Genomic DNA, 22,146 nt, shown 5'->3' with positions numbered 1-22,146 from the left:
TTGTGTAGTGGTGACTTTGAGCTTAGTCTAACACTAACCACATCAAGCCACATCACTTAGTCATTGAGGTATACTTGCTTGAGTGATCGTGTATTTAATGTGGTGAATTTTTTCTATCTCTTCTATTGTCTGAAATTGGCAACCTTTCAGTGTGGATTTCAGCCTGGGGGGGGGGGTTGCAGGGGCCAAATCTGGACAGTAGGGTGGCTGGGGGAATAATATTGTGCTTCACCAAAAAGTCATAGATGGGGAACAATGCATTAGCAAGGGCATTGTCATGGTACAACATCCAGGTTTTGCTTGTCCATGCCTCAGGCCATTTTCCTTCGCACTGCCTCCCTCAAATGCTTCAGGATGTTCAAGTAAAACTCCGTATTGACTGTTTGACCTCATGGAACAAACTCATGGTGAACGACTCCCTTCCAGTCAAAAAAGATGATCAGCATCACCTTCACATTTGAGCGATTGACACAAGTCCTCCCCCCTATTTTTCACTCTACTGCGACAGCTGCCTTTTTGTGTTGACATCGAAGCTGTACACCCACGTATCATCACCTGTTACAACATTTTTCAGAAAGTTTTAATCAGCCTTCAAACAATCAAACTGCTCCTGACTTACACGTTTATCAGCAGATGCAGCATAAATTTTGTGGCAGCATGATGCACCTTCAGTTTTTCATAGACAGAACTGACACCCCTGTTGTATTAGACTCAGTCATCATTGCCTGCTCTTAACTCCTTACTTCACAACTTGTTCTTGTGTCTGAATATAGGCTTAAGTACAACCAAATCCATAACTAGGGTATCAATTGTTCCCTTGTATGGATTCCATCTCATGTTCTTCACTGCTTGCTAGATCGAGCAGATGAGCTGGCTAAAGCCACTACCCAGAGAGAGAGAGAGAGAGAGTAGATTGTAATTTTAGTTTGTCATTCAGTATCTTGAAGTCTGGTATTAGAAGAGAGGAACAGTTAACCTTCTCAGAAAGACGAAACAGCAAAGTGGACATGAGTCAGTCTGTTTATCGTCATGGTGATGCAAGAGAAGCCCTATGTATATTGATCAGAGTTAGCAGACTTGTTGATGTTACTACCGCTAGGCTTGAATTAGGCTATAAGTATGTTTGGCATGAAACAGATCGTGTTAGTGGAAAAGCCAAATATAAACTGTGTGAGATCTATTTATTGCCAGATGCCTTAATCCTGTAAGGTGTGGCCACAAACAAATAGCCTCCATGTCGCCCTGTACCCCGCCATTTCACTGCCCTGCTCCCAGCTCACACCCCTCTCTCTCATATACCTCTCCACTCCATCCCTCCATCTCCTTGGCCTCCCTCTCTTTCTCCCCACCTCACATGCACTCCCCTCGTCAGTCTCTCATTCTCCATCCTCTCCATATAGCCAAACCAACTCAGTGTATTTCTACTAATGCTTTCTATCACATCCACATCCACACCACAATTCTCCTTCACTTCCTCTTATGCCAGGCTGTCTCCCTGTGTGACTCCATATGCTCTTCTCAAATAACCCATTTCTTCTGCCCACTCTTGACTTGTGTCCCTCTTTATGAGATATAAATAAATTAACTACAGTAATCCCTCATTTATCCAGATGTGCAGTATCTGGACCTGTTCATTACCTGGATACTGGACCTTTGCTCTGTTAAACCATTATCCGAATTTACATGCTATTGTCTGGACGTAAAAGTCCCCGAGCTCTTCGGTCGACCGGCCAACTTGTTTAAACATTTGGTATTGTGGCCACTGGGCTTGAGCCTTGAACGGGAAATAGGCAGTAACCCACTGTCAGAGCTAAAATGTTTGTCCGCCCCTGTACTGAATGTTCAAAGTCGCGCGCTGGTACGTTCACTCCCAACGAACCTCCAGCACCCAAGGAATACAGAGTGTAAACCAAAGGCGGTGTCAAAACATCTGTACGCATCCCCACCGAATATCCAAAGTCGCCCAGTCACTGAGAGTTGTGTTTCCGAATGGCCACCACGCATCTAACAGACCACAAGCCACAAGTAAATGTATGGTGAAAGCATCCATCAGCTTCGTGACAGAAGGCTGAAAATCCTGCCCACAGATCTCGTATCTCCCCCCTCCTGACCCACCTCCATACCCTCCCATGCTCCCTGCCTTGCTAGCCAGGCCTTCCAGCACCCCCCTTACTCCCTCAGTCCCTCCCCTCCTTCACACTGAAAGCAATGACCTGTAACTTTTTAAAGTTTTTGGAGATTTATTTTGATACTGTACTAATGGTCATATCAGAATTTCATGACATCCACAAGAAAGCTCACGAAATTCTGCATCTAGACCTATGCTTAACTCTTGCAAGTTGTAGGCAAAATTTTGCACTGGGATGGTATAGTTATATGAAGGTAAGTTTTACTCTTGAACACCGTTTATTCTCGCTGCAGTTTTGTTATTTTACTCATCAGTTTTCTGTGGTTTTTATTACCTTATCTTACAAACACCAACAAAGATGAAGGTATACCATTTATACCAGTATAACCAATTTCCAGTGGCATACACCCATACCCCGACATCCAGCAGTGTTGTGTACCAGTGGGAATGTTCATTCAGCGAATATGATGGATATTGAAGCAATTTTCCCCTTAAGATACTGAAGAAAAGCCAGAGATGCATTCCAAACCCAAACCCAAACTCTCATATACCTTACTTAATCAGTAGAGACTGACACAGAAACACCATTGATAATGTTGCTATCCTCATAAACAATGCCATTGCTAAATAATGAGACAGCAAACATCACATGCTGTGTGAGATGCTTCTGGGCAACTGAGAGGCAGGGAGCTGGCAGCATGCCAAGCTGGGTTGAGAATGGGTCGGGGGATGGGGAGGGAGACGAGCAGGGGTGGGGAAGGGTGGGGGACTGCAGTGAGACAAGTCAAGCAGGGGTGGGGGAGGGTGGGGGACTGCAGTGAGACAAGTGGGGGTGAGGGAGGGTGGGGGGACGGTCAGGTTGCTGGCAGTGCGCCAAGTGGGGGTGGGGGAGGGAGACAAGCAGGATTGGGGGAGGGAGACAAGCAGGGGTGGGGGAGGGAGACAAGCAGGATTGGGGGAGGGAGACAATCAGGGGTGGGAGAGGGAGACAAGTAGGGGTGAGGGAGGGAGACAAGCATGGTTGGTAGAGGGAGACAAGTTGGGGTGGGGGAGGGTGGGGGGACAGGGAAAGAAACAAGAAGGCCAAACAGCCCTACTACCCATCCCTCTAGTCTCACTCACTCAGCACACACACACCCACACATGGGAGACAAGTGGGGGTGGGGGAAGATGACAAATAGGGGTGGGGGGATGGAGGAGACATGCCTGGCAGTGCTGAGTGGGGCAGGGGATAGAGGAGGGACAGGGGGGGGAGAAGAGAGGGGATGGAGGGAGGACTGGGAGGGCCTCATTTCAAACCAGAGGAGAGGCAGGGCATCGGACTGGAGAGTTGGGGTGTCAGACTAGCGAGGCAACGGACATCGAAATTGTTTGGATTGTGGGACTGTTCCCCTATTTCTTGTGTTTGGTCCAGCCAAGCGCCGGTTATCGATGCGCCAGATAACAGGGTATGGGTGTATTTGGCTGGGGATTTTGTGTGTGTGTGTGTGTGTGTGTGTGTGTGTGTGTGTGTGTGTGTGTGTGTGTGTGTGCCATGGGAGCAGCTATCACTCAAAGATACACTGATTTTCCAACTGTCTTCAAGTTGTTTTGTGGATTTTTGTTGTTTATGCATTGTTTTCTTGGTGTTTAGAATTAGTATGGATATTCCTGTATGTGTTTTGATGTCTCATTATGGCAGAATGACCAGAAAACACTGCTAAAATTTGTAGGGGTACTGTACATATATATATATATATATATATATATATATATATATATATATATATATTTTTTGTGATATTCCTGTGTGTTTTGATGTCTAATTAAGGCAGCTTGACATGAAAACAGTGCCAGAAGTAGGAGGGTTACTGTACATACAGTAGTGTATAGGTAGGGTATTTTCTGGTTTCCAGTGATTTTTTGGCATGGCTTTCTGAGTGTTTGAAATTATTTTGGATATTCGTACGTGTGTTTTATGTCTAAATGTGGCAGAATGACCAGAAAACGTGCCAAAATTAGGAGGGTACTGTACAGTACGTACAGTAGTTTATCCATCCATCCATCCATCATCCAGTCCTATGTTGCCCCATGAGGAGCGTAGAAGCCTGGGGCTAGGTAGTTGGTCCTGACATTTAAGATCTATCTATCTATCTATAGCCCGATGCCCTAATCCCGCAAAGGGTGGCCGCAGACAAAACGCCTCCAAGTCGCTCTGTCACCCACCATTTGACTGCCCTCCCCCCAACTCACCCCCCCCCCTCCCTCATATACCTCTCAACTCCATCCCTCCACCTCATCCTCGGTCTACCTCTCCCTCTCCCTCCCTCCACCTCACCTACATACACCCTCTTAGTCAGTCTTTCATTCTCCATTCTCTTCACATGTCCGAACCACCTCAGTGTATTTCTCCTAATCTTCTCAACCACATCCACATCCACCCCACAGCGTTCCTTCACTTCTTCATTCGTCAACCTGTCCCTCCACGCCACTCCACATGCTCCTCTCAAGTAACTCATTTCCACTGCTCTCACTCTTGACTTGTTCCCCTCTTGCAAGGTCCATGCCTCGCTTCCATACGTCAGGGTAGGGATCACAATACTATCATGCAGTGACTTCTTAACTTCCATACTCACCTCCCTGTTTCTCATCACTGCTTTCAGTGTACCAACAACCTTCCTTCCCTGCTGTACCCTTTCACGCACTTCATCCCCCAAAGTTCCATCCTTACTCATCACACTACCCAAGTACTTGAATGCAGTCACATTCTCCATATCCTCACCATCCAACCTCACTGCACACTCTGTGACATCATTCCTCTCAAACACCATAACTTTACTTTTGTTTACATTAACTTTCAGCTTCCTCCTCCTACACACTGTCCCAAATTCATTCACCAAACCTTGCAACTCCCATTCATCTTCACTCAACAGTACTGTGTCATCAGCAAACAGCACCACTGGAAGCTTCCAAATCTCACCCTCATTCATTAGAGCCACCCCCACATCCACTGCCCTACCCTGCACCTCCTTTACAACCCCATCCATGTATATATTAAAGACCCATGGAGACATCACACAACCCTGTTTCAGTCCCACATTGAGATCAAAGAACTCACTCAGCTCACCATTCACTCGCACCGTAACCCTAGCTCCCTCGTACATACTCTTCGCAGCACTCAACAATTTCCCCTCCACTCCATATATTCTCAATACCTTCCACATACCTTGCCTATCTATTCTGTCATAAGCTTTCTCCAAGTCCATGAAGGCAGCATACACTTTCCTTCCCTTCTCTAGATACTTCTCCACTAAACATCTTAGAACAAATATCTGATCTACACACCCTTTTCCCTTCCTAAATCCCCCTTGTTCTTCTCCAACTAGCTCCTCTGTCATATGCCTAACTCTATCAATGAGTATTCTACCATATATTTTACCAGTCACACTAAGTAGGCAAATACCCCTATGGTTACCACATACTTCTCTCTCTCCTTTTCCTTTGTATAAAGGAACAATTATTCCTGATTTCCAGTCCTCTGGAACCCTTCCCTCTTCCCAAGCCAATCTACACAACTTCCATATCCACTCCACAACAATCTCACCCCCATACCTAAGCATTTCACCACACACTCCATCAATTCCTGGGGCCTTTCCCAACTTAATATTCTTCATCGCTTCCACTACTTTCGCCTTACTGATCTCTTCCTCCCTCCTCTCATCTCTTCTTCTCCCAGCCATTCCCCAACCACTTATACTCGCACTGCTCTCACTCTCTACATTCAACAAATCCTCAAAGTGCTCCTTCCATCTCCTCAGTTTCTCTCTCTTCTCCACCAACAACCTATTATTCCTATCTTTCACTCCCCAACTATTTCCCCTTTCACACTGCCTTACTTTCTTTACCTCCTTCCAAAACAATTTCTTACTCTCCCTCCATTTCACACTCAGATTCCTCCCAGACTCCTCATCCACTTTCTTTTTACTCTCCTTCACCAGTCTCTTGACCTCCCTTCTCCTGCTCACATATACCTCTCTCTTCTCTCTCTCATCTTCTCCCCTACCTCTACTTGCTAACCATTCACTATATGCCTTCTTCTTTTGTTCCACAGCTCGTTTCACGTCATCATTCCACCATGCTGTCCCTTGCACACCCTTGCATCTCCTCCTCACTCCACAGCGCCTATCTCTTCCGTGAATATCTTACATACGTCTTCCACCCCTTCCATCTGCTCTAGCTCATACCTTCCCAATCTTTCTTCCACTATGCTCTTATACTCTGTCATTTTCTCACTATCTTGCAATTTCTCCACTCTTCTCACAGGAGTTGCTTCCTCCTGTCTTCCCCTTAGTCTCCTCAACCACTTTCTTTGCAGCTCTACCTTGGCCATCACTAAGTGATGGTCCGAGACTCCATTCCCCCACCCTCTCCACACTCTTGCATCCAACACTTGTCTTCTCATTTGCTCATCCACACACACGTAGTCTATCATTGCCTTTCGTTCAACAAGTTCACCATCCATCCTCCTGATTACTCTCCATGTATACCGGTGGATCATCTTATGCCGAAAGTAGGTGTTGGCTATTGCCAACCCCTTACAAGCACAGGTTTCCACCAGAGCACTTCCATTCCCATCTACGTCAGCTGGCACACCCCACTGACCAACCACTCCATCCACTCGTACATTCCCAACTTTGCCATTCATGTCTCCAATCAACAGCACTCTCTCGCTCCTCTCAAACTTGTCCATTTAAGATGAGGTAGGGTATTTTTGGTTTTCAGTGGTATTTTTGCATGGTTTTCTTGGTGTTTAAAATTATTTTGGATATTCCTATGTGTGTTTTGATGTTTAAATATGGCAGAATGACCGGAAAACACTGCCAAAATTAGGATAGGTACTGTACAGTATATACAGTAGTGTATAGCTAGGGTGTTTTTTGGTTCTCTCCCTTTTTTTTTTTTTTCTTGGTGTTAAAAATTATTTTCGATATTCCTATGTGTGTTTTGATGTCTAAATATGCCTAAATGACTGGAAAACACTGCCAGAGTAAGCAGAGGTAGGCTACTGTACAAGTAGGTTATGTATATATTGGAGGTTGGGTATAGTAGGCTGGGATAGTGTTCATTATCCAGACATTGCCACTACCCGGACATGCTTTTAGCACTAGTACGTCGGATAATTGATGGACTACAGTGCACTCGCATAACTCACGGACTTCTGACTCACGAATTATCAAACTCATGGTGTCCTTATCTAAGTCATCATTGTCGCCAAACTCACGGAAAATGCTTTAACTCGCGTTTTTCCACTAGGAAGTGGATACTCAGATGGCTGATGATGATGATGATGATGATATAATATATATATATATATATATATATATATATACAGGGTGTAACGCGACGTATGACAAAAAGTTACACCAATGATCTATCATGTAATTTTGAGTATATTTTGTTCTATAGACATATGCTCTCTGCGATCCCAGTTCAGTACCCAGCATTCGGCTGTTTTGTGTAAAAGCTTCGTCTCTTGCAATGTGCCATTGGGTGAGAGCTTCGCAGGGCGACGGGAGACGAGTATTGTTAGCTTATACTTTACTGTACATGAAAATCCCATATCCTATCGGTACACACGAGTTTTAAGAAGAAACTTTACGTAGTCTATTGATTCTTTAACATCAAGACATGCATTCATGCAATTCTTTTGCACAAATCGACTGTAATTAAGGATTAAATTCAAATTTTATGGCTTGCAAGGGAGTAGGGAGGGAGGGAGGACAGGCTGGTGTGTTGTTGCCAGTTGTGTAATATTTGGTTTGTAGGATGTAACTACCAGCATTATCAGAACACCCACAGCTCATTCAGTGAAAAAATGTTATTCTAAAGGGAGATTAGCCTCACTTTATGTCAGGAAGAATTTTATTTACCACAGTTTTTCTGCTGCAAGTAAACGTGGCGCGATTGGGTATCTCCACCTGTGTTCCTCTCTGAAGAACTGGCATTATCATCGCAGAATCCGTTAAAAAATACACGATGTCTGCATATTCTTCATTGCTGTACGTACGTGGCATGCTGTTTCATGAACATGTGAAGCTGAACCCGGTGAACAACAGAACGCGGAGAACAGTATTTGAAATGTGTGCCTCCCCTGCAAATGTTCCCGTTCAAATGACAGTGGACGCAGGGTTGCCAAGTCCTTATCATCAATCTCGCTAGTCTAGTCCTGAAAATTTGCTAGAATGTCGCTAGATAATAAACACTGCAAAACATCGCTAGGAAATACGATAAAATCTCTAGAATATCACCTAAAAATGGTAAAATATCCAGAATGTAGCTAGATATTCTGTTGCCAGACGTTAGTGCCGCAAGTAGAAGCAAAAAATAGGTCTAGCTGCATAGTCGTTACATTGGCAAGCCTGTGTCACTCTTCTCACGTCAACATCATATGAAAAAAATGGTGCCACTTTTACTTGCATCAGAAAAATTGTAATGAATAATAATATTACTACTGACTTAGAATGATGCTAGTTACTCAATACAGTAATGTTCTTTCACTGAATGAGCTGTGGGTGTTATGATAATGCTGGAAGCTACATCCTACAAACCAAATATTACAAAACTGGCAACAACACACCAGCCTGTCCTCCCTCCCTCCCTACTCCCTTGCAAGCCATAAAATTTGAATTTAATCCTTAATTACAGTCGATTTGTGCAAAAGCATTGCATGAATGCATGCCTTGATGTTAAAGAATCAATAGACTACGTAAAGTTTCTTCTTAAAACTCGTGTGTACTGATAGGATATGGGATTTTCATGTACAGTACAGTATAAGCTAACAATACTCGTCTCCCGTCGCCCTGCGAAGCTCTCACCCAATGGCACATGCAAGAGACGAAGCTTTTACACAAAACAGCCGAATGCTGGGTACTGAACTGGGATCGCAGAGAGCATATGTCTATAGAACAAAATATACTCAAAATTACATGATAGATCATTGGTGTAAGTTTTTGTCATACGTCGCGTTACACCCTGTATATATATATATATATATATATATATATATATATATATATATATACAGTATATATATATATATATATATACAGTATATATATACAGTATATATATATATATATATATATATATATATATATATATATATATATATATAAAATAATAGAACAGTTGAAGGAAAAACAAAAGAGTAAAAAAAAAATCCATAATTACGGTTACAGTATTTACTATAATAGAACAGAGGAAGGAAAAACAAGAGTAAAAAAAAAAAAAAAAAATTACAGGTATCTTCCATTCATAAAAATATCTGTAACAGTTTGACTTGAACAGCTGTAAGTTGAAGTTTGGCGGTAAACCACTCTGGGGAAGCGAGTTTCAAAGATATGCAATTTGGGGAATAAAAGAATTCGGATAGGCAGAAGTTCTGCAGTATGGCGGTGTGACAGTCCGGTCATGAATGCCACCATATAGCGTGGGGGAAAGGGTGGAGAGGTGGCACAGGGGATGCAACTTTATCTGAGCATTTGCCATAAAAATGTCTGTCTGTAAAATAATGCAAGGGAGGCAGTATTCGTTCTTACATGTAGGGGAGGTATTTCATTATTAATAGTAGTGTTGTAAACCCCTTACTTGCGACATTTCTTTTAAAAGGACCTATCAGCAGACTGCAACTTTCCTTTTAAAATCCAGAATTCTTTTTCAAAAGTCACACCTTGTATTTTGCCACAAGTACTTTGTGTATTCGTCCGCCCATGCCTGGGGTTGCCAGTTCATCATTTTAGCTTCCTGCTCACTGCATTGCTTACACAAATGAGGCTAGTTTGCTGCAGCGACACACAAAAACATAAAAAATGTTGTTGCGTCCACTTATCTCTACGGCAGCTTAGGAGCATCTAGACATTCACTCAAGTGCTAATAGGTAAGTAGAAAGGTTTAGCTTTCTTTTGCATGTATTATTTTTTGTGTGTGTGTGTGTTAACCCCTAAAGTACGCAATTCGCTCAGCAGGTCTGTCCCTCCAGCCGCAAAACAGGGTCGATTTTTCGACTTTCACCAAGGTAAAAATTTTTCTTCCACATTTCAAGAGACTGAATTTACACACCTGAAAATGTATGTTTCAGCCAGATTGACTAAATAGTTATTGCACAATTGCCCGTCGAATATTCAAAAAAGTTAGCAGTCTCCCATGGGCAAAATAGAAAATGTACAGAAAATGCATTATTTGCGGTAAATAATTATATAGACATAACTAATGTCAATGTGAAGTGTTCCCTAGGCATGAAATGTCAGTGTGGCATATGCCCATAGCAACAAAACAAGCCAGGCGAAAAGTGGAGGTGGAGTGTGTATGGCTGGAGGGGGGAGGAGGATGGAGGGATCAGGAGGAGAGAGAGAGGGGAGAAGGGTTGCTATGCACACACACCGCCGTAGAGGGTATGTTGGGGTATGGTTGGTTAGGAGAGGACAATGTGGAGATGAAGCATTGGGGCTGAGGGAGGTAAAGTGACAGTGGTGGGAGGGGGATCCTTCTCCCCCACCTTAGGGGGCCAATCACACCATACCACCCAGACACTCTATCTCCCATTGGTCTGATCCTATATATGTCACCAAAGGGGCGGAGTTACCCTCCCCCAGTTTTTTGTGTGTATCGATCGTGCGGGATAGGCTGGCGTGTCAAATTTCACAAAAGCACAATCGTGTGGCATTGGCCTTGAGGGGTTAATATGAAAACTATTGAATTGAAAATGGGGTGCCTTTTGGGTGGATTGCAGCACCAGAGGCATCACTTTTGCCACCTTAGCCTCAATCAAGGGGTTAATAATTCTAATAGCTTTGTTTTGAATTTTGTCTAGTTGTTTTAATGGAACCTCTCCACATCCATTCCACAAGGTAGAGCAATATTGCTGCTGAGAGCACACATGACTCTTGTAAATTATAGCTAACTGCTTGTCAGTGAAGCAGTTACAGACTCTGTACAATAGTTTCTTTGAAACAGTTTAGCAAATGGTCTAACCTGAGAGGTCCAACTGAGAGTACTGTTAAGTGAAATACTTTATACTTGATGATATTCTTGGGAAGATTCTGAACAGACATCCAGACTTTGCTTATTGTAAGTGAAGTGCTTTCATACAATGAACTCTGAGATTCCTAGAGATTTCATGAACACTTACATGGTAAGCTTTGTATATGGATCATTTATCATTCTGAGCTAGTAGTCCAGACTTTGCCTACTGTATTTTTTTTTTTTTTTTTTTTTTTAAATACCAGAACAGGAATGAAAAACAAATGAATAAAAAAAATCCATAAACCAGATTACTGATGTCCTCCACTCATAAAATATGTGTAACAGTTGTACCTAAACAGCTGTAGGGTGAAGACAGGGGGGAAATGAGTTCCAGAGAGATGCAGTTCAGGGAATAAAAGAATTCTGATAGGCAGAAGTTCTATAATATGGCTATGTGACATTCCAGTCGTGAGCACTACCAGATGCCCTTGTAGCATGAGAGAAGGCATAGAGAGATGGTACAATGGATGCAGCTTCCTCTGAGCATTTGCCATAAAAATATCAGTAAAATAATGCAAGGGAGGCAACATTCCTTCTTACTTGTAGGGGAGGTAGTTTATTTCTACAGTAATAGCATGGTTATTAATAATTCCAGCAGCTTTGTGCTGAATTTTGTCTAGTTGTTTTAGTACAACTTTTCCACATCCATTCCACAATGGCGAGCAATATTCAAGCTGAGAGCGCACATGACTCATAAATTGTAGCTAACTGCTCGTCAGTGAAGAAATTACAGACTCTGTACAGTAATCCTAGTTTCTTTGAGGCATTTTTAGCAAGTGATCTGACATGAAAGGTCCAGCTGAGGGCATTGTTAAGTGAGACATCAAGAATTTCAGTACTTCTGGAGATGGGAATATTTGTAGCATTGAAGGTAATATACAAATCAGGCAATATCTGTCAATTAGTAAATTGCATACAGTATACTGTATTTGGTTTTACTAGCATTAAATGAGGCAAGGTTGTTTTGTCCCCATTCATTAATCTTAGATAAGTTCTGATTTATGAAGATGGCTGGACTGAGTTCAGGGTTAGAGTTACTAGGCTTTGTAAATGGTTGTTTGAGTGTGAATGAACTGTGAAAAGTTGAGTCATCTGCATATGAATGGATGGGATTATGGGTGGTAGTAGTAGTAGTTGTTCCCTAGGCAGTCTAGCTAAACAGCCCCGAGTCCCTAAGGAAAGCCATGGCTGAGACCTGGCTTTCCCACAGAGTTCTCAAGGAGTGTATGTTGTGTTGTAGTAATAATAGTAGTAGTTGTTCCCTAGGCAGTCTGACCGAACAACCACGAGTCCCTTAGGAAGGCCATGGCCGAGACCGGGCTTTCCCACACACCTCTCAAAGAGTGTATGTTGTGTTGTTGGCGTAGATGATTGTGTACAATGCAGTCTTCCATAATATGCTTAATAGTGTGAGGTGCAGTGTTACATCCTGGACAGGCATCAGTGACAGAGTCATCCAGCCTCTTCTGGTAGCTTAGGATGGCTGGATGGTGCCCACATCTCAGCCTGGCCAGGTGGACCCTGTCCTCACGAGGGAGATAGGATTCAGAAGGGTGGATGTCAGGAGGCCATGTATGCTGCTGTGTGTTGTCTGGAGCGGCGAGTGATCTGGGTGTGGATATGCTTTTGGAACCTGGTCTGAGGTGGATTAGGGAGGAAAGATGACAGTATGTGTGTATGTCGTGTGCTGGGTGTTGTTTTGATGTTCCTTGGTGTGGGTGGATGTGCCGCCATGTAATGTAGTGGATGTTGTGGGTTTGTGGAGGCTGCAGCAAGAATCTGGGTGCCTCTCATGTCTAGGTGATCCTTGACTTTGAGGACTTTGGTTTCTTGATGTAGGTGGTCGGTGGATGTAGCAGCTGTGCAGTCTGTGATTATTTTTAGGACCTTCTTCTTTATGGCCTGTACAGTGTTGTAGTGTGGTTTGGTAAGGTTAGAAGCCCAGGCAAGGCTTGCATAATTCATCACTGAACGTATGTATTGTTTGTATACTGTGGTGGTGGTTTCTTTGTTGTGTCCGAATGTTGTATGGGCAAGTGACCTCAAGGCATTGAGTCTTGGTGTTATTTTATTTTTAATGTTTGTGATGTGTTATTTAAATGACATTAATATATTGTATGTTACACCAGGGATTTTTGGGGGGGGGGTAGGGGAGTGTTGTTTATGGTGAGGTGTGGGATGTGACTGTGTTCTGCTCTCTAGTTTGTGAGAAGGGTCACTGTAGATTAGGCTGGGGCTATTTTGAGCCTGTTTGTGGTGAACCATTTGTGTAGTGTGTTGAGGTAAGGTTGGAGGATGTGTGCAGCTGTGTTTGCATTTTTGTGCATACATGTAAGTGTTATATCATCTGCATAAGAAGCTATGTGTATCTGTAGTGTGTGGGGTGTGGGTATGTCATGCATGTATAGGTTAAAGAGTGTAGGGAACAAAACAGATCCTTGGGGGACGCCGTTTGTGAAGTTTCTGATGTTAGAAGACTGACCGGCAAATGTTATGTATGCACATCTGCCTGCTAAGTAGTTTGCCAACCATCTTTTTGTGTTATTGTGCATGTTTGTGTTGAGTAGTTTGTTTGTGAGGTTGTGTCGGGGGATGGCATCAAAAGCTTTGCTGATGTCTAGTGTGATTAGGAGTGTTCTGTGTGGTGGCCTAGCTGAATTCATGCCATCGAAAACTGTCTGTGTAAGGTGTGTAAGAAGGGTGTTTGTGGAGTGTAGTGGCCTAAAGCCATGTTGTGAATGGGCTAGGGGAATGTGTGGAGTGACTAGTTGTAGTACCAGTCGTTCAGTGACTTTAGAGGGGGTGCAGAGGAGTTTGATGGGGCAGTGTGAGGAGGGTAACGTGGGGTCTTTGTTGGGTTTAGGGATAGTGATGATAATGCCATGCTTCCAGATGTTGGGTATTATGTTGTGTGAGTAGCTGTAGTTTGATATGTTGGTGAGTGCATGTATGGCTTGTGGTCCAAGGTGTTTAAGGTGAATGTTGCTTATGTTGTCTGGTCCACAGGCAGCTGAGTGCTTAAGGTTGCTAATGATGTGCTTCGTCTGGTTGTAAGTGAAAGGTGCATAGTCAGGGTCTGTGGGGAACTGTCTCATACGTCAGATGATACGTCGGTCTTCGGGATGGGGGTTTAGATGGCTGACTTGTGAAAAGTGATTGATGAGAGTGTTTGCTTGTTGTTTGTTTGAAGGTATGGTGTCTGTTGTTGTGATGGCAGCATGTGAGTGTGTAGTGTTGCTGTTGGAGAGTGTGATCCTGTTTAGTGTTTTGTAGAGTTTACTGGTGTTTGTTTTGTGGTCAAGTGCTTGGAGATAATTATTCCAGTTTAGTGTTTGCTGTTTTGATATTTTGTTTATTTGAGTGTTCTTGTATTTGTTGTACAGTGTCTTGTGTATGGGGTGTTGGGGAGTGTCGCAGTGTGTCCCGTTGTCTGATGAGGCCTTGAATTTCTTATGTGAAGTTGGGGTTGTATCTCTTTCTGTTGCATCTTGGGATGTGTCTTTTGTCTGCATTTTGTATAATTGTGTTGAAAGTGTGCACAGCAGTGTTGATGTTTGTGATGGGTGTACTGTTTAGTGTTTCGAAGTGTTGTTCTGTTTCAGTTGCAAAGGCCTCCCAGTTGGCTCTCTTATAATTAGTGTATGTGTGTCTGTGGCCAGCTGGGGTGATTATGGTTTTGGTAGTGATGATGATTGGGAGGTGATCAGAACCTAGGGTTTTGACACTCTCCAGGATGTAATGGGGGTGAGGTTTGGGGAGCAGAAGGTGATGTCTGGGGATGATGGGAGGAAGAGGGCTTGGTGTGGGGTATGGGTATGTTGGTCTAAACTGTTTAGTATGAAAAGATTATCTGTCTGGGATTATAGTAACAGACCTTTGTCTGTGTCAGGGTTGTTGACATGCCAGGCCAACGACTTGGCTCTGAAATCACCACCCAGGATGATGTTGGGTATGTTAGCGATGTGGTGTATCTGTGGAGAGTAATTGTATGGTACTGTGGGGGACGATTGGGGGTGAATGTATGTGTTAGCGATTGTTATGTGTGATTTGTTACCAGTGCGTATTTTAATTGATTGTATTTCTGTTTTGGTGTCATGTGGGGGGAGAAGTGACTTTGTGTGTGCACTGGTATCTGCAAAGTTGAAGGATTTGTGTACCAGGGTGATGAGTCCACCGCCGCCGCCGCCGGCCCGGTCTTGTCAAATGGCGGTGAAGTAATGAAATGTTGGTGTTTTCTGTGCTCTGTGTAGTTTTGTTTCTTGTAAGATGGCAATGTGTATGTTCTGGTGTTTGTTGAATTGTGTGAGTTCTTGTTTTTTGGTGTTTATGCCTTCTATGTTTAACTGAAGGATGTTTATGTTGTGTATGCGATGTGTGTTGGCTGCTGCAGCACAGGGGGGAGGTGGTGTGGGTGGAGGGGAAGGAGTAGGAGGAGGTTGCGATGGAGGTAAGGGTTGGGGTGGATTAGGATGGGTTGGAATGGGAGGAGTTGGGGGATTGGATGTTGTGGGAAGGATCGGTGGGTTTGGCTGTGGAGGTGTGAAGGAAGTAGGAGTAGGGTTGGTGGGGGGGTTAGTGGGTGGGGGAAGGAGTATCAGGAGCAGGTCCAGGTGTTTGTGTAATGTTTTCAGGGTGCAAGTGTTGTGCAGGTGTAATGGGTCCAGTTCTTGCAGGAATTACACTGAACTGAACCCTTTGTCTGCCGGCTCGACGTGATAGGTTTTGAGCATGTTGGACATATGTATTTGTTGGTGAGCCCTGGATTGCTCTCAATGCCCCCGACTAGAAGAAGTCGTCGAGAATTGACTGCCAGGGAGTCATTTCTTGGTGTAGAAAGAACGGTGTTGTTGTGTGTGTTGTGTTGGGAGATGTGGTACTTGCCCAGGCGACCGAAGCCACTCCCAGGTACTCGGTCCCCTTGAGGGGCCGGGGGAGTTTGCGATGGTTTGGCCCTCATTCTTTCCTCCTCGTCTCTTCGACAGCCTCTGGGGGGTAGACCCACGACGAAGACGCCACGGCGTAGGTGATTGTGTGGAATGCAGTCTTCCATAGTGTGCTTAATAGTATGGTGTGCTGTGTTGCATTCTGGACAGGCATCAGTGACAGAGTCATCCAGCCTCTTCTGGTAACTTAAGAGGGCTGGATGATACCCACATCTCAGCCTGGCCAGGTGGACCCTGTCCTCACATGGGAGATAGGATTCAGAAGAGTGGATATAAAGGAGGCCGTGCATGCAGCTGTGTGTTGTCTTTAAGTGACTGAATGGAGCGGCAAGTGATATGAGTATGGATATGCTTTTGGAAGCTGGTCTGAGGCAGACAAGGGGGGAGAGATGACAGTATTTGTGTATGATATCATGTGCTGGGTGTTGTTTTGATATTCCAGGAAGCAGGTCTGAGGTGGGCAAGGGGGGAGTTGACAGTATTAGTGTATGATATCATGAAATGGGTGTTGTTTTGATGTTCCTTGGTGTGTGTAGATGTGCTGCCATGTAGTGTAGTGGATGTTGTGGGTTTGTGGAGGCTGCAGCAAGAATTTAGGTTCCTCTCATGTCTAGGTGATCCATGACTTTGAGGACTTTGGTTTCTTGGTGTAGGTGGTCTGTGGGTGTAGTAGCTGTGCAGCCTGTGATTATTTTTAGGGCCTTTTTCTGTATGGTCTGTACAGTGTTGTAGTGTGTTTTAGTTACGTTAGAAGCCCAAGCAGGGTTTGCATAATTCATTACTGAACGTATATATTGTTTGTATACTGTGGTGGTGGTTTCTTTGTTGTGTCCAAATGTTGTATGGGCAAGTGACCTCAAGGCATTGAGTCTTGGTGTTATTTTATTTTTAATGTTTGTGATGTGTTGTTTAAATGACATTGATGTATTGTATGTTACACCATGGATTTTGTGTGTCTGTGTGTGTGGTAGGGGAGTGTTAATTCATTGATGAACATATATATTGTTTGTATACTGTGGTGGTGGTTTCTTTGTTGTGTCCAAATGTTGTATGGACAAGTGACCTCAAGACATTGAGTCTTGGTGTTATTTTATTTTTAATGTTTGTGATGTGTTGTTTAAATGACATTGATCCATGTTACACTATGGATTTTGTGTGTGTGTGTGTGTGTGTGTGTGTGTGTGTGTGTGCGTGCGTGCGTGCATGTGTGCGTGTGTGTGTGTGTGGTAGGGGAGTGTTGTTTATGGTGAGGTGTGGGAAGTGACTGTGTTCTGCTGTCCAGTTTGTGAGAAGGGTCACTGTAGATTTTGCTGGGGCTATTTTGAGCCTGTTTGTGGTGAACCATTCGTGTAGTGTGTTGAGGCAAGGGGCCCGAGAACCTGGGATTATGGGTTACAGATAAGGGATTATTAATTTGAACCAGGAACAGGGTTGGCGCCAAAACCGATCCCTGTGGCACGCTGGAGTCAATTGAGTGGAAATTGTAATATACATCATCTGCTTTTACTCTTATTTTTCTGTTGCTGAGATATGTGGAAAGCAGAGGAACAAAAGTCATTAGTCCATAGCAAGGGAGTTTGGACAGCAGGGAACAGTGCCACACTCTGTCGATAGGTTTAGAAATATCAAGGGCTACTGCGCGAGTTTCTCCATGTTGGTCTTTTGTTTGATGGTATGAGTCAGGAGATTGAGTATGTCAATGATGGATCTTTAATGGCAAAAACCATATTGTCTATCACTAATTAAGTTGTTGGATTCAAGATGTTTAACTATGTGCTTATTCATTAAAGTTTCAAATACCTTACCAAGAGAAGATGTGACAGCCATTGGTCAGTAATTAGAGGGGTCAGAGGAATTTCCATTCTTTGGATTTGGGTGGATATTGGCTTCTTTCCCTGAATGAGGGAATGAAGAAGTACGAATGCATAGTGAATAATTTAGCTAGAACAGAGAGAAGTACCTGTATAGGGAAGCATTGTCCCACAGTGGGTTCTGAGAATCCTTGATATGTCACATCTCCCTGTAAGATGATAATGCGTCATGTGAAAACGAATTGCATAGCATTTTATCATACAGCAGGATCAATATACAGTAACATGATTTCAGTGGGGATATGGAGGGGGGGTCAGTGATCACGTAACCTAAAATTTAAAAATAAAAATACTCTTTTAGGCTTGCTCATGGCACTTTCAGTAGCACCATACTTTCCACTAGAGGTAGCTTCCTTGCCAGACATGATTTCCAAGTCCCATATTTCAGTATTTCACACACACACAAAAAAAATTATCACAGCACTTCACTAAATATCTCCCACTTCACTATTTGTTAGGCACCTTCAGTTATTTGATGATGCAGTGGTGTTTCATTGGCCTTGCATGTATGAAATGGAAAGAATGCGAGACAGTCACAGCAAATCTAAACACTGGGCAGCCATTTTCCCTCAAACATATGGCTGTCGGCTTGCATGGAATGCACTATGTATGCATGGGATTGTCATACACAGTAAGCACAGTTATCGTTCTAGCAGATTTCATGATCATTTCACCGTTGTTATCATGAAACTGGGTCTGACTTCAGTTCATTGTTATAGCAGTGTCTCACATAATGAACAATCATATAGTGAGGCCTGACTATTTCATAGATACCTGTATGTTGACATTTATGTAATTAACGTTGCGCAGATAGTCCTCGACTTAGACCAGTTCACACGTACTGTACAACGAAGCTCCCATAGAGCCTTTACAAGTACTTTTGAGTTACAACCGACGGCAGTCATAGTTGTAAGTGGCAAACCAGGCAGCATTCCTGAGACTCACTCACTTAACAAACTGGTTGTGCTTCCCGCAGTATGAAGAATGGGATTGAATATTAAATTTATAATAATGTACATCTATGATAATTAGCTATATAATCGATACTGTATACGAATGTACTGTTTATTGTTATACAGTATGTTATTGTTTACAGTGTCTCTTTACTGCGAAAATACGTACAGTATATCTCACTGTGTGATAGTTTTCTACCAAGTATGCACTCATTTCATCTCAAACCCAGGCCTATGGCCTATTTTCTTTTTGTGATGATAAAAGAAAATGCAAGTCCAAGATTGTGATGTGCAGTTTATAGCTAGTCATTGCTGGTTCATGTGGTTTAAAAATTGTTTGTCCTTCCTTAATATCAAAGTTAGTGGTGAGGCTGCTAGTGCCAATGTGAAGGCAGCTGAAGTATTTGTGGAGGAATTTTATTAATTTGTTAATAACTGCTGTTCTATGGTTATTTAAATACTGCCCTATATTTTGAGTAACAGTTATTTACAGTACTTATGCATGTTATATACTTAAGTGTATGGACATATGTTTGACTTAATAATGTGTACTGTACAGTATATCTGACTTCTGAGAGTACTGTATTGTGCTGTATATGCATTTTTAACTAATGACCACATTGACTTATAATGGACCCGTCAGAGTGTAACCCCATTGTAAGTTGAGGACTATCTGTATATGAAATAGCACATCTAATGTGATATGCTATTCAAAGCATCCTGGGGTTCAGGTACTGAATTGGACATGTTATATGGCTCTGTAAATGTTAGGCTTCCACCCACAGGAAGGGTATGAGGCATATGATAAAGCTGATTTGATCAATCAGTATATCACTTTGCTAAATTCTACTCACACACTTCAACAGGTGGGTCAGGCTCGTTTCCGTGCACCAGAGGTTCTCTTCCAGCCTCACCTGATCGGAGATGAGAGCAACGGCATTCACGAGGTGCTTCTTAACGCAATCCAGAAGTCAGACATGGATCTTCGCAAACTCTTATTCCAGAACATTGTCATCTCAGGGGGATCAACACTTTTTAAGGGATTTGGTGACCGACTACTCTCAGAGGTCAAGAAACTTGGGCCTAAGGATGTCAAAATCAGGGTAAGCAGGGAAAGTGTATCAACTATGTTATTAAACCAGACTGAGCAGTTTTTTTTTTTTTTTTTTTTTTTTTTTTTTTTTTTTTTTTGACTCTGGGCATAGGCTTCACAGCCTGCTCTCAAGGCCCAGTAGTCCTCCAACATACCATACACCTCTCTACATGTCACCACTTCGGCGCTAACACCCACCGTCCATATTGAATACATGCTAGGGCTGTCTCGTACAGGACTGGTGTATTGGTATTAGCGGGGGTACTTTTATGACATGTCGGCTTGTCATCTGGTAGATCAGGAAAGTCTGCTTTTTATGATCATGTACATATAGAATACCTGTCATTATTCGATGTAATCAGCCAGCAACCCATTCTTACTGAGCATGGTTGGCATTATACAGAAAAGTCAGACATGTTCTGTAATTATCATGTGACTCAGAAATTATCATCAGAGTTAGTGAGTTTGTCCTTACCATTGGAGCCTGATTTTCAGTAATGCAGCCATTTTATTTTTGAAAGACTGCAGTGGTGCTGGGTTATTCATGATTTATTTGTTCTTTCATGCAGCACACTATCGTGCTACTTTGCTCAATTTCCCCCCGCCCACTAGAAAAGTACCAAGGATGCATGCTCTCATTTATTTATTTTTTTATTTTTTTTTTGTAGTTTTCATGCCTCTTATTCTTTAATGTACAGTATCATTGATTGTTTGGTACTTATTAGAAATAAGTATGTTTATGTGTATAATATAGTTTTTTATTTTTTGTATATCATGAAATGATTACTGTAATAGTTTACTGTATTTTTATGTCGTGTTATACATGCTTTATTAAGTTTCCTCACAGTTTATGATTGGAATTTGTGAGTAAGTACCACGTTATTACCTCAATTTGTTATTGGCCGGACTCTTTACAGTTTAAATCATAGGTTTCTTTTCAAAATATCATTTGATTTCATATTTCGTCAAACATTTTACTCTGGACTTGTAAGACCCCACCACTGAATGTACACACAGTCACTGGTGCTGGTATTCCCTATTTAATGAAAAATTATTGCCATTTACCAGTATGCACTCGGGGACAAGAGTTCACATACTGTATGGCTCCATATTTTATACTTCAGACTAATGGCCTTGCCTTAGCTTTCTTCCCTCACACATACAATGAGAAGCATCTTTGGGCAGGGAAATGTACCAGCAGAAGTAAGTGAGAGGTAGAAGAGGTGACATGTAAGATACATGTTTCTCCCTGATCATATGTGTCAGCATATTGCTTCACCAGGCACTTTCCATCTCTCAGACTCCACAGTTTGTTACAGTGTTTTCTCAGTCACATCTGTTTCTGCACTTGCAGCAACCACGTAACATGAATTATTCTTTACATCTTTTACATCTTTTTCCTCACCCTGCCCTAGGGAGGGAAAGGAGGTCCGGATGATGATGACGATCTTTTTCACTAGGTGGGGGCGCTAACCATCCACTCACTTAGTGTAGTGCTGCCCATTCCTCTCCTCCCTCCTTCTTTCCTTCCTTCCTCTTCTGTCTTTCTTTACTTCATTTGTTCCTCGTCCTTTTGCTTGCGGTTGACTTTGCACTCCTTCTTCTGTCTTTCCTTCCTCCATTCATTCCTGTTCCTTCTGCGTATGGGTGACTCTACACCAGGGGTTCCCAACCTTTATTTACCCATTACCCCATTTTCCACACCTCCCTTCACTCATTACCCCTCATTGCTTATGTTTCCACAATTGCATTTTAGCTGCTTAACATTTTGATGCCTAGATTTTAGTTTGAATGTAGGACTTAATTAAAGGTTAGGCTAAAACCAAGAGAGTTATTGCAAGGAGTAATTTATTTTTATTATTAACACTGATACCAAATAAACATGACTTTAAACATTCATCTCTGAATTTTAGTATAGGTCTGAAAGTCTGTCATAACTGGTATGATTTTTTTTTTTTTTTTTTTTTTTTTTTTTTTTTTACCTCCCCCATTACCCTTCACAAAAGACCAAATTACCCCACTTGGGGTAATTTACCCCAGGTTGGGAACCCCTGCTCTACACTGAGTGACAAGCCAAATGGTTTCCTGTACACCAGGA

General features: G+C 42.7%; 1 protein-coding gene across 1 annotated transcript in view; it reads left to right on the top strand.

Moving 5' to 3' along the window:
• Positions 1-22,146, top strand: part of Arp1 (Actin-related protein 1) — a 146,791-nt gene that overhangs the window by 98,595 nt on the left and 26,050 nt on the right. The window contains exon 8 of the mRNA XM_080281063.1: positions 19,822-20,058. Within this exon, the coding sequence (XP_080137189.1) occupies positions 19,822-20,058 (237 nt within the window). The remainder of the gene's footprint in view (positions 1-19,821; positions 20,059-22,146) is intronic.

This window comes from Coenobita brevimanus, chromosome 87 (assembly GCF_032717465.1).
Source record: "Coenobita brevimanus isolate Jiangsu-jjx chromosome 87, ASM3271746v2, whole genome shotgun sequence".
In the NCBI taxonomy this organism is placed as follows: Eukaryota; Metazoa; Arthropoda; class Malacostraca; order Decapoda; family Coenobitidae; genus Coenobita; species Coenobita brevimanus.
This window is presented reverse-complemented; position numbering and strand designations above follow the sequence as displayed.